General features: G+C 48.7%; 1 protein-coding gene across 2 annotated transcripts; it reads right to left on the bottom strand.

Moving 5' to 3' along the window:
- Window positions 1–734: 734 nt before the first annotated feature.
- AXIN2 (axin 2) lies at window positions 735–27398 on the bottom strand. Of its 2 annotated transcripts, XM_068151143.1 has the most exons (11): window positions 27338–27398; window positions 25224–26153; window positions 19019–19159; window positions 13246–13348; window positions 11119–11259; window positions 10410–10906; window positions 10089–10271; window positions 9586–9804; window positions 8887–8982; window positions 7186–7353; window positions 735–2581 (listed from the first exon to the last, which is right to left on the bottom strand). In XM_068151143.1, exons 2-11 carry the CDS (start codon window positions 26045–26047, stop codon window positions 2455–2457), a joined length of 2499 nt encoding a protein of 832 aa, XP_068007244.1. In that variant the 5' UTR covers window positions 26048–26153; window positions 27338–27398; the 3' UTR covers window positions 735–2454. The 2 variants fall into 2 exon arrangements, with proteins under 2 accessions (XP_068007244.1, XP_068007245.1); XM_068151144.1 differs by lacking the exon at window positions 27338–27398 and having other exon boundaries at window positions 10089–10268.

Raw genomic sequence — 27398 nt, 5'->3', positions numbered from 1 at the left:
TGGGTGAGGGCTCCCTGGCATGTATTCTGCTCAGTCCCTTCCATCAGCTCACTCCTCACTTTGTCTTGGTGAGCCAGAACCTCACTAAGCTCTTTTGCTCCCACAGGTGCTGCAGGTGAGCAGTCATGGCTCAGTCACACCAGGGTAAGGCTCTGGCTATCCTCCATCACCTCAGGATGAAACCCTGATGTGCCATGACATGGAGAGCTCCAGCACTGGGACCATCGTATCCGCTTAAACATCACACCCTGGCTCCAGAGTGAGAGAAAGCCCTCACACCTCTACCAACCCAGTCTCTTCCATCAGGTAGGTTTGGTGGTAGGGCAGTCTGGGCACTAAAGCCATGCCTAATTTGTAGCTGAGATAGCTGAGGGAGCTCTAAATAATTTAATCAGTGCACTGAAGTGCAGCTCCAACCCAGCCTTCACCTATTTGGGTTACAACCACTTCATAGAATCACAAAATGGTTTGGGTTGGAAGGGACCTTAAAGATTGCCCAGTTCCAACCCCACCGCCATGGGCAGGGACCCCTCCCACTAGACAAGGGCAGGGCAGAGCCCAGCTGCTGTTTCCAACAACCCCCCACACACACACATACACCTGAGAAGAAACACTTCAAGGGTGAAAAAGAAGTCAAGACAATATTAATTTGAAAAATATAAAATTTTAATAAAGGCTACATCTCTTAATTACAATAATTATTGTACCAAGTAATTTTTGTGGTTTTGTTTGGGTTTTGTTTTTTTTCTTTTTTAAATGAAACTCTTTATAATGCATAATTTACAGTATAAGTAGAACAAAATGCCATGGCAAAAGTCATGAGTACAGGACTTGTAATAAAAGGCATAAAATATCTTTATACATAAACCCCTTAAACAAACAAGGGAAAGCTTGAACCCTGAATATAGGGCGACGCATGGCCTGGTAACGCCATGCAGGCACAGGTACTGTACTGATTCAATTGAACAACACTAGAGATAGTGTATTAATAGTTCCACCATACTTTTTTTTTCCCTCTACAATATATACAGACTTACACAAAGTAGCAATGGCAAACAGAACGCACAGATTAACTTAATCAACACAGAGAAAAAAACAAACCAACAACCAAACCAAACCAAACCCAACGGTAGAAAACGTGAAGGATTTCTGGGGGAAAGGGTGGCTGGGTCCCAACCCAGGGGCTGCAGAGAGCCTTTGCCCACCTCTCCCACCGGGGGGGTGGGGGGGGTGGGTGAGGTAAGGCAAAGGAAAAAACCACCACAAAAAAAACCCCACCCAAAAGCCCAGCACACAAGGAATCTGGAAACAGGCCCCACGGTAAGTTACACCCAAGTGGGATGGATGGCTAAACAAAACTCAGCTAGGAGCAACACACAGAGCTTTGTTAACCTGGCTTTTGCAAGGGGTCCTTTTGGTGTGCTAGGTATGGAAACAAGAACTGGATGGCTTCTTCTACAGCTCTCCCGGGCTTGGGGTTTTGCTCTACCTTGCCTCGACTGAGGCACCGCTTGGTAGCCTCACCACTGACAGCAGCAAAGTGAAAGCCAAAGCTCGCCCCACAGAAATCCATGGACAGATCAACCAGTTGTTGTTGGGATATTGCATCTAAAGGCTTTAGAGCTTAAGACATTTATTTCAAATTAGAGCAGCATCAATTAAAATGCACCGGGGTCTCTAGATGAACGGTAGGACAGCATTCTTTATTTCAGCTTTTATTATTATTAATATTATTCCTCTTATTAATATTATTATTATTATTATTTCTTTAGAAAAGCTTTCTCTTCACCTGGAGAAATACTGGGCACAAAGTCACTCCTTCCCTCCCTCCCCTTTGGAAAAAAACCAAAAAAAGCCAACCCACAAATGCACTCACAGCCAAACTCCTAAATTTTAGATAGTGGGAACCATATAAAACCCCCAAAATAATCCTTCCTCCCATCCCCCCCCCCACCTCCCTTCCCAGCCCCCTCTCTTCTCCATTGTTAAAGCAGCATATCCAAAAACTGGACTTAAGGGGAAACAGACTGTTCAATAAATATCAATAAGGATTACTGTTCAGGTAAGCTATACACAGTTTCTCTTAGTCCATAGATTTCGGATCCCCAGGAAATCATATATTATGTATGGAAGTCTCTCCAGCACGGCCTGCATCTCCAATAGCCAACAGTGGTCATGTTTTTAATAAATAGTTCAGGGGTTTTATCATCTCAGTACCCAACTCATGAATAATAAATGCCTCTTTTTTTTTTTTCTCTCCCTCTAAGGCTAATTCAGCAAAGTCCTCATAGACTTCACTTCTTTTTTTTTTTTTTTCTTCATTGGTTCCAAACTTTCCTTCAGAGTTTTGTGGTTTGTTTGTTTTGTTTTTTTTAACTCCTTTCCTTGTCATCACTACTGTTGTGTGTCCAAAGACTTTGCTAGCTTAACTTTTCTCAAGAAACACAGGTGCCGTCAATCGATTCTTTCCACTTTCCCAAGGATCCTTCCTTCGTACATGGGCAGGATGGTTTCATCTTCCCAGATCTCTTCAAACACGGCGCCGCAGTCGAACTCATCACTGGCTTTTTTGAAGTAGTATCTGCGGTGAGGAGAATTAAAACACACTTAGGAATTAAAAAGGTAAGGCAAAAGGAGGCTAGAACCACAATGTTTCCAATCTCTCCATCCTAGCGTGCTCCTTCAGCACCCAGCATAGTCAGGAAAACCCCAGGGGTGCTCATGTCCAGCAAGGACGTGATTTGTGTTGGTGAAGGCTGGGCAGAAGGGACAGCAGTAGGGAAGGGGAGATTCAGACTGGACATCAGAAACGAGTTTCATCACCACGAGGATGTGGAATACTGGAGGGAGGTGCCCAGGGAGGTGGTGGAGGCCCCATCCCTGAAGACGTGCAAGACCGGGCTTGATGGGGCTCTGAGCAATCTGATCTAGTGAAGGATGTCCCTGCTTACTGCAGGGGGGTTGGACTAGATGACCTTTCAAGGTCCCTTCCAACGCAATGCATTCCATGATTCTATGAACATGAAAACACCCCCAGGGCTACAGGGATGGTGATGGGACAGAGGGAGCATTGCTGTGCACGCTCCTCAGCAGTGACAACAGCTTCTACAGTGAGTAAATTACACGTGTTGGTAGTGGATATCCTCAGCAGTAAAGAAAATTAGAAAGTGGAGCAATTTCTGGTCAAATATCTCATTTTAAAAGCAAGTAAATACAGTTTCATTTTAAAAATAAACACAATTTCATTTTAAAACTAAATAAATACCATTTCAAAGCAAAGCATTCTTAAGGTTCCCTTCTCTCCCCACCTTCTTTCTTTCATGTGTTTTCTTCTTTCAAAGCTGAAGCCCAACATTAAAATTAGCAACTGTTATTAAAAGGAGAGGCTTTTTAGGCACAGGGATGGATTCAAAGGAAACCCTCCCAGCTTCCTGCAATGCAGAAGCTGAAACTCTGTGGTACTCCCACTGAAAAACAAAAGGCCTGGAGCCTGACACTCTGAACACCCAGATGCCTCCTTCACATATCCATTTTTAAGTGCCAGAAACTCCTGTATTTGTTTCCTGACGCTTCCCAGCACTCCAAGGCGTGGAGCAGAGCTGGACCAGCCTGCGGGATGTGACACGAGGAGGTCAAGTAGCAGTGTCCTGCATTCCTGCTCTTTTGCTCCGGGTCGTTAGATCATGAAGCCAACGCTCCCAGAGACAAAAAGCACCCCCACCCCTCCTGTGTCAAACAGTAAGGACCCCTCTATTATCCTGAATTAGACCGTTCAGCTTCTTGATTAAAGGTTCCTTTTATCCCGTTTGGAGCTTTCTTCCTTCTAAGGCTGCTTAATTGCATATGCACAAATGAAGGGCTTCCATTCAGAGGGGTAGCATTTAGGGAGCCTGTCCGTCTGCCGCCGCACACCTCCTCGGACATGCCTGCTCCCTTTGCAAAAGTGCTTTGCCATCTGATCACCAGGGATGGAAAAACCTTCATCAGATGGATTACAGAGGGAAAAAAAAAAAAAAAAAAAAAAGAAAAAGGAAGGGAAAAAAAAAAAAAAGCCACTCCCCTGTAGTTTCCAGACAACTGGGGCTGGCAGATGTTTGTCAGGGAAAAGGGTTCTGCAATTATTACTTTTTCAGTGTAAAAAGGAGATCAACTTCAGCTCCCTTTGACTATTAAGACTAAAAGAGCCACATCAGGGTCTTAGAATTTGTTTGGTTTGGGGTTTTTTGTTTGGTTGTTTTTTTAAGTGACTTCCACTACAGAGTTTTCAAACACTCACAACAGAACTCTATTTATTTCGAGGCACCTTAAAATCATTTGGGTAGGGGGACAAAAGATGGGGGTTTGGCCAAAGCAGTGAAACCAGCTCCATTCAAGGTGCAGTTAGGATTTATGTTGGTAGAGTCATTCCAAGCTGAACTGACTCATGTTGTGTCTTTAATGGCTCAGCAAGGAAAAACATCTTAAGTCCTTCAGAGCCTGCACTCCTTGAAGTCAATGACCCAACTTTCATGCTGCAGGTCAAGGCCACAATTCCCCAGGCCAGCAGCCTTGAAACCAGCCCCCCCCCCAAAAAAAAAAGCCTAAGGAAAGTTTGAATGAATGACAAAGAACTTTCCCCTCTTCCCTTTCCCCTTCTCCATCCCTCCCCAGATAACAGCCTCTCTTCCCCATAACTTTCTCTACAAGCCCTAGCACTGGCTGTGTTTACAGAATTTTTATTGGAGAAAACACAATCTGACCTTTTCCATAATTACAACCTTATTTTAGAGAGAGAAAAAAGAAAAGGGGGGGGGGGGGGGGGGGGAGAGAAGGGAAATGAAGAGGCAAAGCAAACAAATTTAAATAAATAAATCCTCCCCCACATCTTCAAACAAGTCACTCTGCTCATATTTGCTCAGAAATGGGCTTTCCATTGAAACATATTTTATGTGGCAAGCTTTGCTCTCTTTTTTTCCTTCTCTCTCTCCCTCTCTCTCTCCCTTTTTTTTCTCTCTCTCATTTTTTGGGACATCTGGCACCAATCGAGGCGAGCAGGCCTGGCCTTACAGCTCTGTTTTGAACCGCTGCCATCTTCAGATTACCCGACACCACCCAGCCTTTTTGTGCATGGATGTTTGTTTTTTGTTAACGCCATCAGTATTAAATCACTGCTTAATTCCCCTTTTTTTTCTTTCTTTTTTTTTTTTCCTTTTTTAAATTTTGGGGGAGGGGGCAGAATGGGGACACACACACACACACACACAAAAAACCAAGCAGTGATTTCCCGGCGGCTGCCCCACGGCGGGACCGGCCACTGGGCTCTGGCATCATGGGAGCCCGAGGTACCCGCCTCACAAACTGATCCAATCAATGAAGAATTTGGAGAGTGGAGCATTTCTGCATGTCTTTGTGCATTAAATGAAAGGCAAAGGCTTCAAAGACATGCTTATTAAATGTGCCTTAAAAAGAAATCAATGCCAGATGTGACCAAAGCAGCCTAGTTAGTGCCTCCCCATAATACACACACACACACAGAGACTACTCCGGGCACTGCGGACCTCTTCCCTGAAGGTCACCCGCAGTTTCACTCAAAGTCCAGCCAAAAGTCAAAGCTTAGATCAAAATGATTCCCTGGAGGTACACACATTTGTGTAATTAGTTTCACCTTGTGTCTGTGCAAGATAAAATACTGGGCACCTACCCAAGTCCTTTTTATAAATTTCTGTATTGTCTTTACCCAGGTGTAAAGGGGTGAGATCTAAGCAGAAGGTTGTTTCATCCTTGTCAGTCACTTAAAAACATTTTCTAAAGTAATTACAGCCTGACAAGGCACAAATAATTGCACCTAGAGGGGCTTTTTTTGGGCCACAGAGGTTTTGGTAGTCTAGTCCTGTGCTCAGGCATCACTCAGAAAGTCACACAAAACAAACAATGAACGGCTGGGGTTTTTTTTTGAGGGGGTGGGACTACATGGCCACTGGAACAGTAGCAACCCAGTGGTGAGGCCACAGAAACTGGTCTGCAACTGGGGCAACAAGGCTGCATCAGCTGAAGGAAAAGTGTGAAAGGCCAGGAGAGGTTTTAAGGGTTGGAAAGTGGTGTAAAGGTGCAAGAAGGCCAAGAACTTCTCCTGCACGTTGTCCAGGTTGGGTGTACTTGCAGGTTGCTGCCATCTGATGGCAGCTGGGTGGGCTGCAAAGAGGGTTTGGGGGACAGGTTGGTGGGGTTCCACTGTGCAACAGCCATAGACAGACCCCAGCCTGAGAACACCCTTGGGTGACCTACTTCGGAGCTGCAAAGGTGCACTTTCCAAAGCTAGAGACAGGCTAGTGATGGAGCACCAGCTGGGAAGTCCTCATACCAAACCCAAAAGACCATTTGGAGGTCAAATCAGAGGCTGCCAGTTACAGGGCAAGCCCTTCAGCTCTTTGAAGCACCACCAAATTACTGCAAATTCAGAACTTCACACTGGAGTTCCCCTCTCCTGCTCACCCTGTGGGCGATGTGGGCAGCAGATGATCCCAGGAGTGGCCAAATCCACTGGGAAAGTGCAGTGAAAGTAGCCAACAAGAAGCTACTGCCATGGGAACTAGAGGAGCAAGGGAAGCAGTAAACTGGTTAAACTGGGAACTGGGCCCTAGAAACCAGACAGGCAGGGTTTGTTGGTGTTTCTGAGAAGGAACTCAGTACTGCTGGTGAAGCTTTCCCTTCAGGGCAAAGGTTTTTCTTTCCCTAATGAAGACAGAAGTGAGCTCACTGCACTTCAGCTACATGTCCAACACCCCAACCTTTCACTGACCCCATTTATGGCCACATTGTTGGAAAACAACAAACAAACAAACACAAACCTCACGACTTCAAGGAGTAGACAAAGCACCAAGATGAATGTTGACCCCAGTGTGGAAACTGAACCCCACTGCTCCACACCTTTGCCACAAGACCATCATCCCAGCTTTTCCAGGTATTCAAGCATTTTGAACAAGGGCTGGAGCACAAAGCCTGCATCCTCATGCAACTGGGGGAAGAGGCTGGGCAGGGAGATGGAGGGGAGTTAGCCTCTCCATCAGAGGCCCTTTCTCCATCTCCAAGTTGCTCTTGGTTGGAGTAGGAAGAGAGTGAACGTGTCACTGCAGGCAGACCTGCAAAATACCTGCTGACTGTTTTGACTTAAATATACTAAAGAACAAACAAGTCACAGCTTCTTACCTGTAATTTCCCTTTTTGCTCAGCTGTTCTTTAAAGTGCCCAAGTGTCAGGCTCTGGGCCTTTAACATCCTCCTGTAGGGAATTTCTTCTCCGCAAAAAAAATAGGTGACAACCAACTCACTGGACTGAGAGGTGTGAACAACTGGCAGTTTCTTTGGCTCTTTATGACTGGAAAAGAGAAAACACAGACAAAACCCTCTATTTTTTTCCATTCGAGGACAGGCTGTTTCACCACACTCACCTCAGCAGCAGGCTGGTCAGAAATACCCTGGGTGTGACCCAAAAAAGTCAGATATTCCTGTAGCCACCAGGAATTTGTCACAGTGTTTGCACAGCACTTTGCTGAGCTCCTGCTCACTGTGATGGTGAGAGGCATCCAGCCTTTCTTTACTGAAAGAGTGAACAGGCACTGGAATAGGTTGCCCAGGGAGGTGGTGGAGTCACTGTCCCTGGAGGCGTTCAAAAAACATGTGGATGTGGCAACTCAGGATGTGATTTAGTGGCCATGGTGGTGCTGGGCTAACAGTTGGACTTGATGATCTTAAGAGGTCTTTTCCAGCCCAAACAATTCTGTGATTCTATGGGCAGCAGAGAACTCATCTCATTTTCATAGAATCATAGAATAGTCTGGGTTGGAAGGGACCTCCAAAGGTCATCTAGTTCAACCCCCTTCTGCAGTCAGCAGGGACATCCTCAACTAGACCACGCAGCCCAGAGCCCTGTTGAGCCTCACTCCCGCATTTTATGGATGGGAGAACTGAGGAACAGGGGTTAGATGCCTTCTGGGAGCATCAGAGAGAGGACCATGGACTAGGTGAGCAGGCGCAGGGCTCACCATGGACTAACTTCTACTTAGCAAGCTCCAGCACTGTCCGCCCCTGATTTTAAAAGGCTTGTTTCATCCACCTTCATACAAAACCTCTGCCAAGCTTTCTCTTCAGGCACAAAACCACCTGCAACCACCAGCAGCTAACAAAGCAAACCCACTGCCAGTTCTTCACCTGCAGTACACAGGCAATCATCTTATTTTCACTGGCAAGAAGGATAAAATTAACTGGATCTTGTCACTTGCACTGAGCAACCTTCCTTAAAGAATAATTAAAACAATATTAGCAGCAAAACGGCAACGCTCTAGCGAATGCCGTGCAGCCAAACCAACAACTGCTTCTGAGGCAATGTACACTTGGCATGTCAAGAGGTCACAAAGTGTTAGTCCGCAGTAATTTAGTCTTCCTAATTTGTTCTAAGTCTTTGTAGAGTGGCTTCAGAAAAAAAGCTGCTAGCAAAGACAGCTGGTGGACTTAAGGTCAACCAATTAAAAATGAAAGGCTCTAGTCAGGTGGCTCAGTCTGGACTTCAAACATTACTCATTGCTTAAGATGAAGAGGGTAAGAAAGAAAACTTTAATTATTTAGGCCATTTTAGACCTCTCTGTAGCAGATTTCTTGTTAAAAGAACCATCCTGTAATTAGACTAATCCAATCTTTGTCCACTTTACAGGAATGCAAGTTAAAAAGAGCCAGAGACAAGATTTGAAAATGTTTTTGTTCTTTCTGTAAGAAGAACGTTTGAAAGCCAAAAAAAAAAAGGAGATAGGAGAATTTCCTCTTTTCAAAGCAGAATCCATTTAATGCAAATATAATTCAGGCAGATATATAAATATCTCTTTCCCAGGCCTTTTCCTGCACGTGCAATACTCACTCTTCTGTCGTCAGACTTGCATTGCAGAACAGGGTGCTTCCCCCTGGCACAGCAGCACAGTGGTTTCGATCCCTCTGCTGATTTGAGGTTGAACATCTGAAGTGGAGAAGGGGAAGGTTAAGAAAGGAAAAGGAAAAAAAAATACAGAAAAGGAAAAAAAAAACCCCAAACTTCAGAAAAAAAAAATTGTTGAAATCCAATCTTTCTTAATTGAAGTCTCCTGTGGGTCGTTAAGTTCGCTCTTTGTATCAACCCTCACATGTTGTAAACAATCAAAGGAAGAATTAAAAATGCTGTGGGCTAATTTCTCCCTCCATCCCCAAATGAATGATAACCAGTCCAGTTCTCCACTTGGTATGTAGCTGGAGTCCATCCCAGAGGAAAAACGGGCAAATTACAGCCATGAAGAGAGTGGAAGTAATAGTCTAGGATTCAAACTACTTGTGCAGGGGTAGGGTGGGGTTGGAATAAGGAGGCTCATCTCTGGGGCTTGGCCAAGCTGTGCCGTCATGCCTCCCCACGGTCTGGCCCCATGGCTGACCCTCTACCTAGGTCCGTGTTCACACACTGCCTTGTCCACCACCATCCCAAGCATCAGCTGAGGAGCAGCACAACCAGCACCCACCAAACTACTCCTACCCCTGCTGGCTCCCCAAACCCCACCATGGCACCCAGTGCCATCCCTCCCACCTCCCTTACCGTTGCTTCTGTGGCTTGGAGACCTCGGCGAGTCGCCGGCACGCTTCCTCCAGCTGTGCCAGGGTGTTGGGTGGGGTGAGCGGAGGCATGGCTGGGTCCTGGACGAAGGGGTGGGCAGGCTGCACCCCACGCGGGTGGCTGCTGGTCCCCCACGGGTGGTGGCGGCTGGGGGCCCCCTTGGCGAAGTCGGAGCTGTAGGCCTTCTTTGTGCTTTGTGTGCTTGGGGAGGGGAAGAAGTCGGGTTAGAAAAGCTGGAAAATATGACTTTAATAGCAGCTCCTATTCTGCTCGCTCCCTCTCAAAAGTCTGTCATAACATGAAAGGAGGTTTATTGCCAAAAACATGACATTTTTGTGGTTTTTCTGGTTCTGCGGAACAGCTTTTATATTAAACCGGAGGAGCAAAGAGTCTCATTTGTTTGCAGCGATTGTAAAAATAGACAGCCCGTGTAATATATAAATATTTACCGGCAGCGATAGTGCTGCAGACAGCTGCCTATTTACCTATGGGGCTTGTGCTTATTCTGTCTCTCGCTCTCCAGCATCCACTGCCAGACGTTCTGTGCCCGGTCCGCCTCGCCCCCTGGCAGCTGCACCCCGCCAGGGCCAGGCAGCACCCCGTCCCCGGCCGGCAAGGTGATGCTCTCCGCTCCTCTGCCCGGCCTCTTTGGCAGTGTCCCCGACCTGCTGATGGCGAGAAGAGGACAGGAGACCACCATTAGTGACAAAGAAACACCAAGCCCATTAGCCCCTATGCAGCCCAGGGGCTGTCCCCATCATGATAGTTTGGGGTTGGTACAATGGAGAGAGATGCTGATGACTTACCCAAAGGGCTCCAGCGGAGGGAGAGGGGGATCCATGCTTTTCGGGTGGCCCTTGCACTTGGGGTAGCAGTAGTAGTCACTGCCTGCTGGGCAGCAGCACTGCACCCGCTGAGCCGCCTCCGCTTCGATCTGCTCCTTCGTCTTGGGCATGGTGTGGTGGTGGATGTAGTGGTGGTGGACGTGCTTGGTGGTCTGCTTGGTTATGAAGCCCTTACCCACTAAGGTGCACGCCGCTGGTGAGGCCGCACTGGGCTGCAGCTTGCCCATTGGCAGGCGGTCAGGGGAGCGGGCACGGGGGCTGTGCCGGCCCATGCCGGGCGACTGGCAGCCTGGGGTCTTCAGCACACGGGAGAGATGCTCGTCCAGGATGGCCTGGGGGTCCTCCTCGTAGCTGCCGGAGGGCAGGAGCGAGAGCGTGTGCTGCGGGTGCTGGGGGTTCACCATTTCCCGACCACTCTGCAGGCTGGTAGGGAGCTCCGAGCCCTCCTTCTCCTCGTCCTGCCGGCCAAGTGATGGTGAGAAATAATGTAAGAGGATGGGGAAACAGCAAGGCATGCACTGAGATGTGCCCCCCCCCACCCCACTCCATGGGCTCATGAATCACAGTGAGATGGAAACATCTTCCTCTGTATGGGCAAGATATGGCCCTCTTCCATCCCTCCCTAAGCACACTGCAAGCTCTTGCCGAGCTTTGGGAGGGTTAATCCTACCTCCTTGATTTGCTGCAGCCTCTCCTCCAGACTGTCCATGGTTTCCTGCTCCTGCTTTAGCTTCTCCAGCCGGGAAATGAGCTCGGCGGCAAAGGCAGCTGGCTCCACCGGGGTCATCTCCTTGGGAAGGCGGTGGGTCCTCTACAAGAAGCGGGGACAGAAGGCACAAGGCATGTTTAGCGGGCGGTGCGGGGCGCTTAGCCGGAGCGGCATCGCCAGCCCCGCTACGCTTGTTGTGTCTCCATGTTTGGATGAAAAGAAGACCGCAACTAGGCATGGTCTGCTCTGGATTTTTATGAGCTAGTGCTGTGGCCTCATGGAGTGACATCCTCCCCACCAGCGTTTGCCTTCGGCAGGAGCAGTTGGTCGCACTCTGAGGAACCCCGCTTGTTCTCTCTGTAGTACAACCAGCCCATCAGTAGCTACTCTGAAGTAGAAAATCTTCAAAGAGTGTTGTCAAACATCAAAAAAAAAAAAAGGGGGGGGGGGGAGAAAAAAAAAAAGAAAAACCTCTGAGGTGGGAGGGAGAGACTTTAACTCAAGGAATAAAGTGAGTATAAACAGAAAGGAGTTGGAAATTAAAAAAAATAAGATGGGGGAGAAAAAGGGAAAGGAGAAAAGAAAAAAAAAAAAAAGAAGGGAAGAGAAAAAAAAAAAAAAAAAGAAGTCAAACGGTTGCAGATCAGAGAAGTGCTGGTAATTTATTTCCTGGCTACACACTGGGCACCTTTGAGGTAGTGTTGTCTCAACAGTGTCCTAGATCTCTTCCCCCCCCCCCCCCCCTCCATCTCTTTGTACAGAAAATGAAGAAAGCTGCTGCAGGCTAGCGGTGCTACACTGCTGAGCTTGGCTGCCTCAAGCAGATCTATCAAGGGAAAAAGGGAACATCTCCAAATCAAGTGCAGAATATAAAAAGGCAAAACGTGAATTTCTGCCAAAAGAAGCAAACATGGCAGGAAAAAGGGAGGAAAAAAAAAATGTTAAAAAAAAAAAAAAAAAAAAGAGGAAAGAGAAACCACCCAGCCAAGTGTGCCCTCCCTCTGCCACCCCCCACACACCCCACTCCTGCCCCCATGCTCCCTCGTTTCCACCCCCCCCCCCCCCGCCTCTGAAAGCAGAAAGCTGAACTGCCAACTCTTTCACATACTACCCACCAGATGAGGTGGGGCCTCTCTCCGGCAACCACTTAGCTCCAGAAATGATGTGAGGGTAGAAAAAGGCCACTCTGCTGGAAATTGTCACTCTTACACAAGCTGGCTCTATTCAGTCCCTGATCAAAGCACTGCCTTACAGAGAAAGTCGATTTGCACGCCCTGGGACAAAATAATCTAATTTACAAGCTCAGGCTATAGAACTTTCTTTAGGGAGGAAGGGGAAAGAAAGAAAGAAAGAAAGGAAGAAAGAAAGAAAGGGAAAAAAAAAAAAGATACCAAAAAGAAAAACCACATAAACCAAAACCCCCCAGCTCCACCAGAAATATCATCTCTGATTTCTTGCTGCTTAAGACGGCAGAGAGAGGAATTTTAGCATATTAATCTCAAGACAAAGTAAGTTTACACTCGTCTGTGTAAACAGTTTATTCACTGCAGGAATCAGGAGTCTGCAAGTCAATGGAATTAGCAAGTCAGGGAGCTAATTTCTGCAATGCTGTGGATCACAGCCCCTCAGAGCCAGGCACCTTATCTGCTGCAAACGTCTCTCCCCTGGGACAGCTCTTCCCTGGGACATCCTGCTGCCCATCAGCCTGCAGACCATGTCCTTTCCAAGGCCACTGGTCATGTGCATCAGGCCAAGCCCCAGTCTGCTCATCACCAGAGGAGCTGTCAAGGTGGTGGTCAGAGCCAAGGCTCTCACTAGACCCAACCAGGGCATCTCCACTCAGCTTTAGGCCAGAAGGACAAATTCAGTGCCACAAAAAGCCCTAATCAGCACCTGGTTTTCAGGGAAGGACTGCACAGAAGCAGGTTTCTGCAAGGATGTTGAGAGCATGCGGCTCCTGCCCAACACTGAGCGGCATCACTTCTCTGGGATGGAAATGCTCTCATCTTCTGCTCCTTTCCTTCCATACGTCCTCATTCCCAGTTCCACAGCCAAACTCAGACCTTTGCAGCTCCCACCTGAACTTACCGGAAAATGAGGTAGAGAAACTTGACCATTGGCCTTGACGCTCCGATGCATTTCCCGCTGGAGCTGCTTCTTGCTCCCAATTCTGTATGGGGGGATCCCGTCTCTGCACATGGAAGAGAGGTCACCATCAGTTGGGGCTCTCCCCATGCTCTAAGCAAGACTCTTCTCTATCACTTCTGAAACCACCCAGGCATACCACAGGCCCATGTTCCCAGAGGTGGTTGAACCCTCTGGGTGTCACCTGAAGCTTCAAACACCTGGTGGCCTGGGAAATGCCTCTGCCACCATCTACATGGATGTGCAGCAATTAAGCTAAAGCTGAAATGCAAGCTGAAGGCAACAATCCATGGGAAGATGCCTGAAGATCCCTGATCCCTTCAGCTTCACTGCTGAGCCACCTTACAGTAAGGTCCTTCCACTCTTTAAGACCACAACTTTTCTCAGGCTCTGAACACCTGATGGAGTGTCAGCACAGTGGAAACAAGAAGAAAGCGGCTGAAGATGGATGACCACCAAAAGGGTGCTCCCCATCCCTACCCCTGCTTAAGACCCAGGATGTTTGCCCTGCCCTGAGGCTTGCCAACACAAGCAGGCCACAGGACACGTAAGCAAAGCTGGGCCATATCCTCCAGGCAAGATGTTGCTCCCCTTGGCCACAGCAGCTCATGGCCAAGAGGCTGTGAGAAGAGACCAGTCGAGCACTGGTGGGAACAGCCCCCTGCACAGCCCTGCTCGAGGCATTAGGAGGTGTTTTCATCTGGCCACACAGAAAATAACCTCAGTTAGGATTAAAGGGCCTGCTACAGACAGCGGGGACAGCCGGAAGAGCATGCCTGGAGATCCTGAATGTCTAATTCTACCCCTTCCCTCAGACTGGCTGAACACCCTTGATCTCCGGTCCCATCCCTTTCATCCACCTGCCCCCACACCTGACTCATCTCCTGAGTGGAGAAAATAGCTCCTGCCCAAGGAGGAGCAGTGGTGGCTGAGCAGACAGCAGTGGCCCCATTCTACTTCCAGAGGAGCCAACACAGCATGGTGTCCCTGTGTGCCACCTCCTGTAGTCACAGTGGTGGTGGGCACACACCAACACGTTTCAGATGTGCAGCTGGAGAGACAATGCCAGGGAACAGCTTGCTGGAAACACCAGGTCCCTGTTCTCTTAAGGAAGATGATTAGATGCCACTGCTCCACACTTGAGCTTTGAAGCACGCTATCACAGGCCTTTGTGAGGATCTTGGCCAAAGCTTTCAGTTGCCATTAAATTGTTTTAATGAGTAAGATCAAGCTGCAAAGCCTGGAGTGAAAGATTGGGGCAATTTCATCTTAATTAACTTGGAAAAATCTTTAGAATAAAAGAGAGCATGATGGGATTGCAAAGAAAGTCCTTGATGTCACAAGATGAACATCAGCCTCCTCTAGACACAGTCTATGAGCACACATTACACTGCAAGTGAAAGGAGCTAATTGTCCTCATGTCTCCATTACACAACACAAGGCTCTGGACTGTGCTTTCTGGGGAAGCAGCCCAGCACACACCAGCCATCACAGCCAGCCATGGCCACCAATCGCAGCTGCTGGTGGCCACCAAGTCTTTCTGCTCCACAGATCCATGGGGTGTTATGGCTTGGGGCACATGATGTACCTTAGCTTTGGGGGAAGATGAGGGAAAAGCAAATTTAAGGTGAAAGCCACATCAACTGTACCTTCAAAGCAGTGTTTGTTAACTGAGGCTTACTGAGATAAGGGTCTCTTAGGGAAACCCCTCTATATGGGGAGAACTCAGTAAAATAAGCCCTGCAGAGGTAAAGCTGTCAGCATGAGCAGGTTACCTGCATACACATGGGACTAAGCCTATCAGCATCTTTAATGAAAGAGATGTCCTCTCTAACTGGCAGTCCAAGGCCAGATGGGGAAGCAGCTGAATGTCAACATGAGGGCATCCAAGGACATGACAAAGGAACAAGAGAGCACCTCACTGTCTTCCTGCATTCGCCACCTCTCTCCAGGTCTGCAAGTCCAAAATGCTGCTCCCAACCCCTCTGCTATGGCCACCGAGCTGGGAGCACATCTCCTTATGGGGTTTCCCCAAGGTCCAAGCTCTTGAGGGGGACTGTCTCTGCCCAAAGGGACAGTCCTGTGGAGCAGAAGCAGAAGCTCACACCATTCCCAGGCAGAGTGGTTTGAAAAGAAGGAAAAGCAACACTGACCAAGCAGAACAGCTCCTCACTTCAAGATATTCCCTTGTTCATGTCTGTACAAAAGCTTCTCTTGCCCCAAACAGCTCCTTTGGTTGCACCAGAGAGCCCCACATCAAACCTCCTGGTTCCTGCTTTTACAGACCTGCCTCATCAGAGTTTTACAACTTGTAATGACATGTGGAATGAAAAAAAAAAAGTTAAAAAAAAAAAAGCAGTATTTCATTGGGCTGGGAAGGCTGTGGAGCAGCTCAGGAAAGCCAGCTTGGGGAATGGGGAGGGACTTCTGCAGCCACTTTGATGAGCGCTGTCTAAACAAGTTAGGCCAGGGGGTTGTTGAGGTTAGACATTAGGAAAAAGTTCTACACTGAAAGGGTTATCAAAGACTGGAACAGGCTGCCCTGGGAAGCGATTGAATCGCCATCGCTGGATGCATTTAAAAGCCATCCAGATATGGTGCTCAAGGATACGGTGTAGTAGTGGCCCTGGAAGAGCTTGACAATGGTTGGAATTGATCTCGAAGGTCTTTTCCAACCATAGTGATTCTGTGAACTGAAGCCTTCCACATAAAGCAGAGAGAAAATGGACAACAGCAGGGCTGACAGGGTGACCAACAGGAGATCCCAGCTGCAGGAGGGACAGATGGATGGAGCTGGAGCCAGGCTGAGTACAGTAAGAGGTATGGGGGGTGAGAGAGGAAGCTGATGCTGAAGCATCCCCTCAACCAGGAGAAAGTCCCTTCAAAACGAATGGGCTGAGGTTTCAGGGCAGGACAAGGGTTAACCCCAGCCCTCCAGGGGTCACCTCTGCCCTTGCTCCAGCAGCAAACATTTGCACTCCCTTTCTTGGCTACTAAAAACTGCAGGCTGAGGAGCTGCAGAGTTTAGGCACTAAACAGTAAAGTTTAATTATAAACATTTCAGCTAACCAGGCTGGGGCTAAGCCAATCTGTTTCTGGGGGGGAAACACTAGTTTGAAGTTTTCTACCCAGTCAGCTGCCATTTAAGCTGAGCCAATTATCTTAGCCTTTTGACTCAGATGTGCCTGACCTAACCTGAATGTAGTTTTACTGCTGCTTTGAAATATCAGACTCATGCGCATATGCATTCACTCCCATCTTCATTTGGCAACGGCTCTGAAACAAGCCTCTGATCTTGCCAACATCAAAAGCCTGGTTTGTAAGATAAGGTAATATTTGAAGTTTGCTCAGCAGCATTCCCCTGTGTCCAAAGTAAATCCATAAATAAGATATAAGCAAATAATAAAAAAATCCCCTCTTTCCACCCCCCTCCTCCCCACCTCCCTCCTCAATCAAGAAATGGAAATAGGAATTTGCCTGATGCTTTGTGGCTATTGCGAAACAGATATGGATAGCCTGAGCCCTGGCACCTCTCATCAAACAAAACAGTATTTGGAGACTTCTGCTCATTCCAGCACAGTTCAGATGTAGATTTATTTTTACAGAATGCCCCTCACTTCACTGCTATGTCTGACAGACTTTTCCAGAACAAGCTTTTCCTCTTCACTTGATAAGCCGAAAGAACTGATTTGCATTTGCACCAATGAAGAACAAACCCAGGCCCTCTGTTACAGGGGGGAAACCCTCCCAGGCAGGAGAGCACCCAGGCTCTGGGTTTGTGCCCCAAACACGTTCACAGCATCCTCAGCCACCAGCAGAACCAGGTGCCAGGAGAGGCTGCGGCTCCCACGTGTTTCACTGCAATCTTGGCAGCAGCCCTTCTCCTCTGCAAAGGAAGTTTTACATCAGCCTTAACTTTAAGCCCGGCCTCCAAAACTGCCAATTTTACCTCTCCCACTTCCAAAAACACCCCACATCCTGGCGTGCTTGGCTCTGGGGACGCCCAGGCAGCTCTGCAGCAGGAAATATTCCTTTTATTGCAAACTCAACCATCCCGCTTGCCCCCTCCCCAGCCCTCCCCACCGCCCCCCAACCTGGAACTGCGGGCAGTTTAATCAGCCAAGCTTCCCCAAACTCTCACAGCCTGCACTGGCCATTGTTAGGGCAGGAAAAAACAGGCAGGCTCCTTTCACGCGCTGCTTTATGGGGAGCTCCTATTCACTTGTTCAAGCAAATTTCAAAGCGGGCTGCTGCCCTCTCATCCCCGCTAAGCTCCCCTGGACTAACAATGGGCTGAAAGCGATTCAGTTAAGCCTTTCATCCACCATGCACTTTATTTCTCACTCAGTGCTCTCATCTGTATAAGGCCTACAATTGGCATTGCTGTGAAGAGAGGGTATAATCCTAGCCCTGTGAATCCCAAGTGACCCTACACTGGTCCAGAAATGACTAACCCAATGAATGCTCTGTTGACACATGATCACATACAACCAGAGCCAGTAAGAAGAAATAAAGAAGTCACCCTATGATTCAGCTCTTTTATTTAATGCCAATATTGTTCAATAAGGGAATCTGGTGGGACAACAAACTGTTTTTTTCCATAATATCAGTTCAAAACACACATGTGCATTAAAAAAACCAACAAAAACAAAACACCAAAAACAACAACAACCACCCAAACAACAAGCTTTTGTTTACACATCAAGGGGGTTTGGTAAATCCTGTTTTCTGTGGTGCATCATCAGGCAGCACTGTTGGCTTGAAAAACCCAGCATGCAAAGCTCTCCAAGGAGCACACAGTAATCACTGGACCCATCTGACAGAGACACTGGAGAATGTTTCACCAGGAGATGAGGACCAGGAATGCAGCACTCTGTTTACAGGTAGGCTTTTCTAGAGCATTTCTCCTTACGTGAAGATCATGAAACACAAATGGCAAAATCCACCTTCTGCCCAGTTAAGAAAATGGTCCTTAGAAGCACTAAGTGAGGCCTACTGTCTCCTCTACCCCTAGACACAAAAGCACTATTTCTCTCCTGCTGGGGAAAGCAAACTGAGGCAGAATGGCCAAAGGACTTGCTCCCAGTTGCACACTTCTCAGCAGAGTCAAGAGGAAAAGACAGATCCTGCAATTCCCAGGCTCAGCCACAGCATCATCTCTCATCCTTACTCTCCTGAAACTCCCAGAACTGATCCATGCAGCTCCATTCAAATAGCTCTTTGATGACCGCCCCAGCCACACTAGATGAGCAGCTATTTGCCCCTTCAGGTCACTGGCCCTACTAATGTAGATTCTGCCATTAATGATGAACCTTAATTACAGAAAGTACTTCCTACAGGAAGTAATCTCCTCCTCTTTGATGACTGATAGCTAGTTCAGGAAGCCTGGCCTTAAGACAAAGGCTGAGGGAGATAGGCTCCTTGGGTTACTCAGGCAGCACCACTAGCATCAGGGAGAACATGTTTGCTCAGCTGCAGCTGCAAAAGGGCAGCAGAGGGATCCATGATTTTATTCCATCTGATACCTCCACTGACTGATGAAGCACAAAGCTACCATGCCATGCCTCTCTGTTGTTTGGGCAGCCCCTGGCAAACAGTGACCAGAATTAGATGATGATCCTGAAGCCACCACTCCCATAACACCCCATGGTGCACCAGCACAGCTGATTCACAGATGGAGCACCCCAAAATGACCCAGCCAACAGAAGCTACTTACACACTGCTATCCGTCATTGACATGGAGTCATCCGTCAGGGCATCACTGGATATTTCGCTGTCATTGGCGCTGGTGGCTGGGGCAAAAACGTAGCCAGAATTCACATGGTATGGGTTAACAGGGTCGTTCCTCTTGAAGGACCTAGGGACAAGCAGAACAGGAATCCAGTTACTAACCAGTCAGGGGCTAGGAAAAAGGACACTCATTTCATGGTGGCGCTCTCCTTACCAGCACTATGCACACCACCTGCTCAACCTCTTTAGAAGCAACTGACCATCCACTTGCTCAATCAGGACATGCTCCATCTAAACACACCCAAAGCCCACCCTTAAAGATGCTGCTATAACATTTGAAGCGTGCTTTAGAGAATCCCAGAAAGCATCTCTGCATACCTTCAAAAACTTGGTCCTTAAAGTTTGATGCTGCACTGCTGAAGTCAGCAGGAGTTATGCTGTTGGCATCAGCAGGCAAAAGATCAAGAAGTTCATAGCCCAAGCTCCACTGAAATATTTGGAGGCACCAGCTAATAAATGCTTAAGACCACTCTGAAGACAGGAGTTAGGGCTCCTTTAGGAAGACACATTACAGTGTCTGTGTTGCCTGACATGAGAACTACCTGAAACGACTGGAGCAGGACCACTAAGTGTCAGTGGAGGAATGGACAGGGCTGGAATCTGTTGTCTCAGAGTTGGCCTCCCAAAGCCAGGTGTCATCCTTCTGCCATTATACAAACACGCAATAAAAAGGCCATTTTTAGGAGAACCTACTACTTGTTTGACTTGACTTGGGGAGGAGGAAGATGGGGGATGTCAGGACAGGAGCAGCAGGCTGTATGAACAGGCATGTGGGTGACTGATTCCAACACCTTTAGAGAAACAAACCCAGAGCCCAGCCTGGATGTTGAGAACCCAAGAGCAGCCTTGTGAAAAATCCATGGGCAGTGACACAAGCATGGCAGGGTCACCATGGCAGGGTCACCACCACACAGAGGAAGGGACCTGAGCTTCCCCCTGCTCCTTACTCCCATCACTCCAACTTCCCAGCCAGGATCAACATACGTATCTTCAGCAGGTGATAAGGGGATTATGCAGGGAGGTTTGAAAGCCCCATGTTAAGGTGCACATTTTGTTCCTCTTCCAGGGAAAGATGGGGTTGTTAAGCTTCTCCCTTTGTATATCAAAGCAAAAGGCCTTGTCATCTGATAAGGACTGCTGATTTTAATAATTAGGGCCACTTACCCAGGACTTGGGGGCCTAAGGAATGTGCCAGCAGGCTGGGCAGGTTTTTTGTTGGTTTTTTTTTTTTTTAAATGGTCTTTCCACCTCCCTGCCCCCACAGGGAGGGGGTTGGAGGGGACCAGCTGGGTTGAAGTGAGCAGCAATGTCCTCCCACTGCTCTCCATCCCTCACAAACAAGCAGGCACCCCCGCTGCCTGCCGCACATTCCTGCTCTGCCAGAACTGAAAACAGGAGCCTCCACAAAGGCCTAAGTTAAAAAACACACAAAAAAACAAACTAGAAAAAGGAAAAATAAAAGGAGGGGGGGAAGTGTGGTGGGGAAGATAGGCCTCTCTGGTATGAGAGGCGCGGGGCTGGCTGCAGGCAGGTATTCAGCCCAGCCGGGCCTGCATTCCTTTCCGAAGGAGGCCAAGGCATTTCTGATGGGGAGATCAAGATGTTAGAAAATATAGAACTGGGAAGAAGGAGGGGAAAGAAAAGAAAAGGAAAAAAAAAAAAAAAGAGAGAGATATTAAGGAATGCCACAGGAAAGAAGTTAAATCTTCAAAGATAAATTAACTCCACATGTGGGTGAATGCTAAGTTCTCCTACTAGGAAAAAGCTCCTCTAAAAACCATGCAGTTTTCTACTCAGATTCAGGGGGAAGTGCAGTGCAAGGCACCCTTTCTAGGTCCTTGGTGGGCTGCTGGGTCCACTGTGTAGGGGACACAGATCTTACAACTACTTGAGTTGAAACCATCACAGGTCGTGGAGCACATCCACATCTAGCGCTCTGAGGACCACAGGGTTCAAGGGTGCAGGATGCTTCAAAATGCTCAAGGGTGCAGGAGGTTCCAGGAGGCTCCCCAGCACAGGACCACCACCTTGGCTAGGAGGTGTCTGTGTCATCTCTTGTTTCATCCAGGAGGGCTGATTTGCCCTGTTCTACCAGCAGAAGATTGCTGGAGAAGCTGGGCTGGGGGCAGAGGCAGTGGGTCCATATGAGTATGGCACAGGGAGAGGAGGTGTGTCCCAAAACAGTGCCTGGAAAGGTGTAATTAGAGAAAGTGGCCAGAAGTAACTCATCTCCCCATCAGCACTGCCTTGCAGCGCCAATTCACCTACCAGCACCTCATGGCCACAAACCAGAATTCCCTAAAGCTCCATCTCCACACTCCATCTCCAACCACCCCTCAGAAATCCCCATGTCCTTTCAAGAAAAACCAGGGGGGGGGCTGGGTTTGCTAATTTTTTTAATTATTATTATTATTATTTTGTTTTTAATTTGACCACCTCACTACAGTAATTGCACCCAGATGCATCAAGCTGCCTGCAAGGGTTTTAAATTCCAAGGGAAAGCGGTGGTCTCCTGCCACAGATGCTGCACACACAAACACCCAGCCCAGCTCCAAACTCCATATGCAAAGTGTTTTCAGCTGTCAGGTAGCAGTTGCTCTGGAGCTTCAAGGAGAATGTCTGATGTTTCTCAGCCTATTCTTATCTTGATGCAATGACACACAGCGTGTAACTCTCTACATGCTATGTTAGGCAATGGGCATATCACAGGCATTATAATGCCATGAAAATTTCTGGGGCTCTTGCTTGTAGCCCATGTTATGAAGGTACCATTTTAGTGTGGGGTGGTTTTTCTATTTGTTGGTTGGTTGGTTGTTTTTTTTTATTGTCATACTCTGCTGCTTAAGAAATAAAAGCTCTCTGGCAGCTCAAACCACAGATTTATGCAGACACAGAAGGAAAATCTACAAGGGGCATTTTGAAGCAAAATTGAATCTCATTAAGTATTTTCTTGGGACAACTATCACTGAGCAATCATGAGTTTAGAAAGAAAAAAAAAAAGGGGGGGGGAGGACACCCTCATGCACAACCCCCCCCCAAAAAAAGTATATTTTAACAAATCTATGTTAATCACAGCTTCCATGCTCTAATTGTAGCACACTGCTTCGAGCATAGCTTTACAATGGCATCATTTACTTTGATAATTGAAGCCAAACTTGGTTCCAATAATTTCACACATGAGGAGCGGGTCCTTTCAAAGGCCAGGAAGCACTGGGAGCCGGCAGAAGGCCATCTGCAAGCCCCAGCCTTCCCAGAACAAGCCCAGTCCCACCGATGCTGGAGCTTAATGGGAGGCAGATGAGTCCACCTTGGACTGCACAAAACCACGTTACGGAGCGGCACTGCAAAGGAAGAAGCACCCTCTGTGTACACAAAGTCGTGCGTGATAAATTTAGAAGCGCGGATAAATAATAGCTGGAATTCCTGGAGCATGGGGCCAGGTCCAGCACAGCGTGGGGAGGCCAGTTTTAACCACACCACAACCTACAGGGGAGGGGAGTTACTTTGAAGGACAAGAGGGAGGTTCTACATTTAAAATACTCCCTGTATTAGGGCTCCAAATAGACAGCCAGCAGCGTGCAGCACACGCCTGGTTCGCAGCCAGGTGCAAAAACTGTGTTTTCACTTGACTTCTCCTGTTCCTGTCCATCACTGATGCTGGGGCCAAACAAAGTCTTTCAGCTTGTATGGTGTCTGTGGTCTTCTGTTTGCTGTGGTTTTGGCAGTGACTCCGTGCCCTGGGATTTCCAGGTGGTCTCCCATTCAAACACTGGGTTGGCCCAAGATTGCTCTGCTCCCACCATCAGGTGTGCTCAGCCCAGTGCTCCCAGCTTTCACTGCTCTAATCACATTGAAACCCACCGAAGCGAATAGCAAGAGCCTGCACAGCACTTCAAAACCATAACGTGCTGAGCAGAAATTCTTTAATTCCATCACACACACGAGGAGGGAGGTGTGGTTTGGCCACTCACCAGGAAATACTTTGTGCAAGCTTCAGCTCCAATCCTAAATGCAATCCTAAATGCTGAGTGATGAGAGATAACCCATCCATATGCTCATCAGCTTCTAGCACATGCACGCACAAGTGGCTTCACAAATGGGTAGCTCGGGGAGGAACTGAGAAAGCATCTCAGCTTGACCTCCCTCTCTTTGCATTGAGATCTCTTGGCCCCATGGAGAGCAAAAGCTCCTGGAAATTCAACAGAAAGTGATCAAAGCAAAATGCACTACCTAATGTCCTAGGAGGGTAGATCTGACATGTGAGGAGCATGCTGCATTAATCCCTGGACAAAAAAAAAAGGAAAGGAAGGAAGAAAAAAAAAAAAGGGAGGGTTTGAAGGAAAGGGAAAAAAAACCCCAAAACACAACAACAAAACAACCCAGCACTAATCAGGCAAGCTGCCACAGTTCTGCGAGAGCTCTCCTGGACAAGGCACATGTGGGGTTTTAGCAGGGCCTGCAGCTCTGGTAGAACATTACAGCCAAGCCCTTCCAGCACTGAATACCAACAAAGGCTGAGAGATAAAAGCATCAAACATCCCCCCTCCTGGAAAGCAAGCGAAGGGCAGCAGTTCAAACCAAGTTCTGGAGAACAGCAGATGCTCAGTTAACATTCAGGCACGAGATGAAGATCCCAAACCCCAAGTCCTCCACAGACCAGCTGCCAGTGAGTGCCCCCTCCCTGCACAGCCCCCCAGCAGGAGAGGTCCAAAGGCCACACCAGGACAAAGCGCATCCCTCCTCCTGTCTGCACCCACGCCCATCACCCCTCCATCACCCCTTTGCTCGCAGGATGGGCCTCCAGGAGAGGACCAAAAGAGGCCTCTGGCTTAGCAGCACCCTCAAGTGCAAGAGGACCCTCCCAGCTCCCAGCAGCTCGGCACAGGGAAGCCCAGCACAGCTGGAAGCTCTCCACAAGGCAGGAGAGGAGGGAGCGCTCCAGCAAAGCCTCCCCAGGAGAAGCTTGATGCCCTTTGATGTCCATGAATCACAGACACGCTCTCAAAATTCCTGTAAACGAGATGTCAAACACTCACCATACCAAACCCCAACCTCCTGGGCCAGTGGAGGAGAGCGCACATCTGCCAGCAGAGCCCTCTCCCCTCAGCCCTGATTCAACAATCCACGTTTATGGCAAGGGTGGGGAGAGGAAAGAATACATTTTCAGAGGATTATACAACTCATCATTTGCTCATCAGAGTCTCTCTTTCCCATCCCCCCCTTCACTTTGAGATGGCTCTTACTTTCTTCACCCTCACACCGCTGTGCCATCAACATTTCCAACAAAGGAGAAGGGTCCAGCAACACATATGTCCCCCAAGACAAGGACACAAAACGACCCTGACACCACACGACACTCCTCACATCCTCACAAGCGGCCACTGCTGCAACCACCTCTTAATGAGTTTAACTTTGAGTGCACGGCCAACAGGGGAGCACCAAAGATCTGCTGTTACTCTCTACCTGCAACATTTCTATCACCTTAACTGCTACACGTTAAGTATCCTCCTGCATACATTGGCTCAAAGCCACACTAAATGACTTTGACATGACACCAACACCCAACGCGATGGGGAAGGCTGCACATCACACACAGAAAGCCAAAATAAAAGCAAATTTGGTGCAAGTTGCAGAGTTTGATGTAAAAAGTGCATGCATTTCCTCCTCCATGACCGCACAATTGCTTCCCACATAACCAACATAGTTAAACACTGGTTGATGGTGGAGCTGGGGAACTGGTAGGTTACATTATTCATGCATCTCTATGATCCACTCTACTACTGCTCTTAATAGGTTTGAAAGTTGAACCAATAATTAACGTATGTCCAGAGGACATAGCTGCTCTGAAGTTTTTGATCTAGAGGGGAGCTGAAAGAGCCAAGAGGGCTTAAGAGCACAGTATCTTGTTTTCCTCTGCACAGAGGGGAAAAGAAAAGGAAAAAAAAAAGGCAAATCCAGCCAACACCCCCCCAAATTCCAGTGCTGGGAGGTGTGGGGAAGCCCCCCAAATCCAACCTGCCCTCAACACCCTGCTAGGTCCTCAGCATACCAGCCCAACAGCCTTCCTTCTGAAATGCACTCCCAAAGTCCTTGAAGTTAAGACAAAGCACCATTCCCAGGGCTTCCCTTACCTGTACCCATTCTCCAGCGTCTCCGTAGCTCTGACATTTGCCGTAACCCTCAACGTCTTGCTGGATAGTCCAACCACCGAAGGCAAGATTTTGCTCTTAAAGTCTGCACAGCTCCACTCCTCTTCTTCATTCAAGGTCGGGAGATAGCCACAGACAACTTTTAAGCTCCCCAGTCCATTGCTGTTCATGTAAGCAGGATTTTCTCCTCCACTCCTTACATATTCGAGGTATATATCAGAAGTTAAAAACATCTGGTAAGCATTTTCCTCCATCACAGTCTGAATCTCAGTCTGTGCCTGATCAAACATGATGGAATCTATCTGCTGCTTCTTGATGCTATCCCTTATGTAGGTCTTGGTAGCAGGCTTGAGCTGCTTGGAGACGATGCTGTTGTTCTCGATGTACCTTTTGTATATAGCTTTGGCTACTCTTAAAGTTTTGGTATCCTTAAGGTCCATCTGCCTGAAGCCATTGCAGGCAAACCAGAAGTCTAAGGTATCCACACATTTTTCCCTTTCCAGGAAGGTCCGAAAAAGATAGGCACCATCTTGATCTCCCAACAAGGAATGCAAGGATTTGGTCCATCTGGCCAGAGGAGAGTCTGGGGATGCACTGCCTTCCGGCTCCCCGAGCCCATTCTCATTCCTCCGCGGGGCAGGAGGCACCGGCATGGCCTTGAAGCTTTGGCTTTTGGGGAGAAACGAGCTGGCGAGTTGAGGACATGGTGCTTCTCCTTCCTCCCCCGGGACAGGGGGTCGAGGAGCGTCTTCCCTGAAGCTGCTGCTAGGGTCTGGGAGGTGGGCGAGGACCACAGCGCTGCTCATGGTTCCGGAGCCCGATGGGGAGAGGAGCTCCCAGTTGCTCCAGGAGCTGCCTTCTCCTCTGCCTGCCTCTGCTTGGAGTCAGCAGGGGATCCTCTGAGCCTCCTCTCTGCGAAGAGAAAAAAAAAAAAAGGGGGGGGGGGGGGGGTGGTGGTGTAGAAAAAAAGGAGTATTGATCTAATCAAAACCAGATCCTCCCAACATCAAAGACAAAAAGTAAACAGGCTTTTCAACTCTTCACAGTCACAGAAGGGGAAAAAAAAAAAAAAAGGGAAAAAAAAAAAAAAGAGAGCAGGAGAGAAAGGCAGGGTAGGGCAGCGGGAGCGCGGCTCTATCGCCAGCCCGATCGCGACTATCGGATCCGCTCCGCTGAACTCCCGCCGCACTTTTAGCGGGGCAGGGGGGGAGGGGGTGGAGGGGGGGTTGCAGTAGGGCTCCCCGACAGCTCACGCCAGCACAGGGCGTCCCTACCCCGGCATCTGGTTTCCATTTCTCACCCCCTCCATACCCCCCTCGCCCTCCTCGTCCAGCGCGCATGTTGCGCGCCCCATCAGCTCCGCACAGCCGGAGCCGCGTACCCTCCCACCCCTTCCCGGGATGGGCTTTTTGGAGAGCTGCTCTGCCGAAAGTGTTGGAGCAAATACCCACCCTCCCCAGCTCCCCCCCCCCCCAAAAAAAAAAAATCCAACCCAAATTACTCGGGGGAGTGTGGGGGGCTTCATGCGCGGTGGAGGTACCTGGGCGCAACGAGGCATCCCGGGCCGGGCAGCCCCTAGACACCCCCCGGAGCCCGGAGCCATCAAAGCAAGCTCCGGAAAGAGGAGAATAAATAGAAGGGCGCACAGGGGAGGGGGTTGCAGCCCCCGGGTGGTGCCAACCTCAGCTGGCCGGGCTTCCCGGCGTGCAAAATAATAATAAACAGTAAAAAATAATAATAAATAATGATAATTAGAATAAAAACCTGCTCCAGAAATGGCGACGGGCTGGGAGGAGAGAGGTCGGAGCTGGAGCTGCGAGGGGGGCGAGGGGGAGAGGAAGGGAGGAGGGGGGGGGGGGGGGGAGGGGGTAGTGCAGAAAAAGTCCGGAGCGACTTAGATCCTCGGAGTCCTGTGCAACAAGCCGAGCCCGGCCGCGCCCGCGGAGGCAGCGCGACCGCGCAGCGCGGGCACAGTAAAGATCCCACGCAAAAAAAAAAAAAAAAAAAAAAAAAAATCAAATCCCAAATAATCCGTATTTTAAAGCAAAATAAGCCGCCGGGAACGCGGCCCCGCTGCCCCCGAAGTTGCCACTCACCGCGGAGCCGGAGCTCGCTGCGCGCCCGCAGCCCCGCCGCTCTCCGCCGCCGGCAGCGCGC

This window comes from Melanerpes formicivorus, unplaced genomic scaffold, assembly GCF_026170545.1.
Source record: "Melanerpes formicivorus ecotype bairdi unplaced genomic scaffold, bMelFor1.0.p_v2 SCAF_21, whole genome shotgun sequence".
NCBI classification, from domain to species: Eukaryota; Metazoa; Chordata; class Aves; order Piciformes; family Picidae; genus Melanerpes; species Melanerpes formicivorus.
This window is presented reverse-complemented; position numbering and strand designations above follow the sequence as displayed.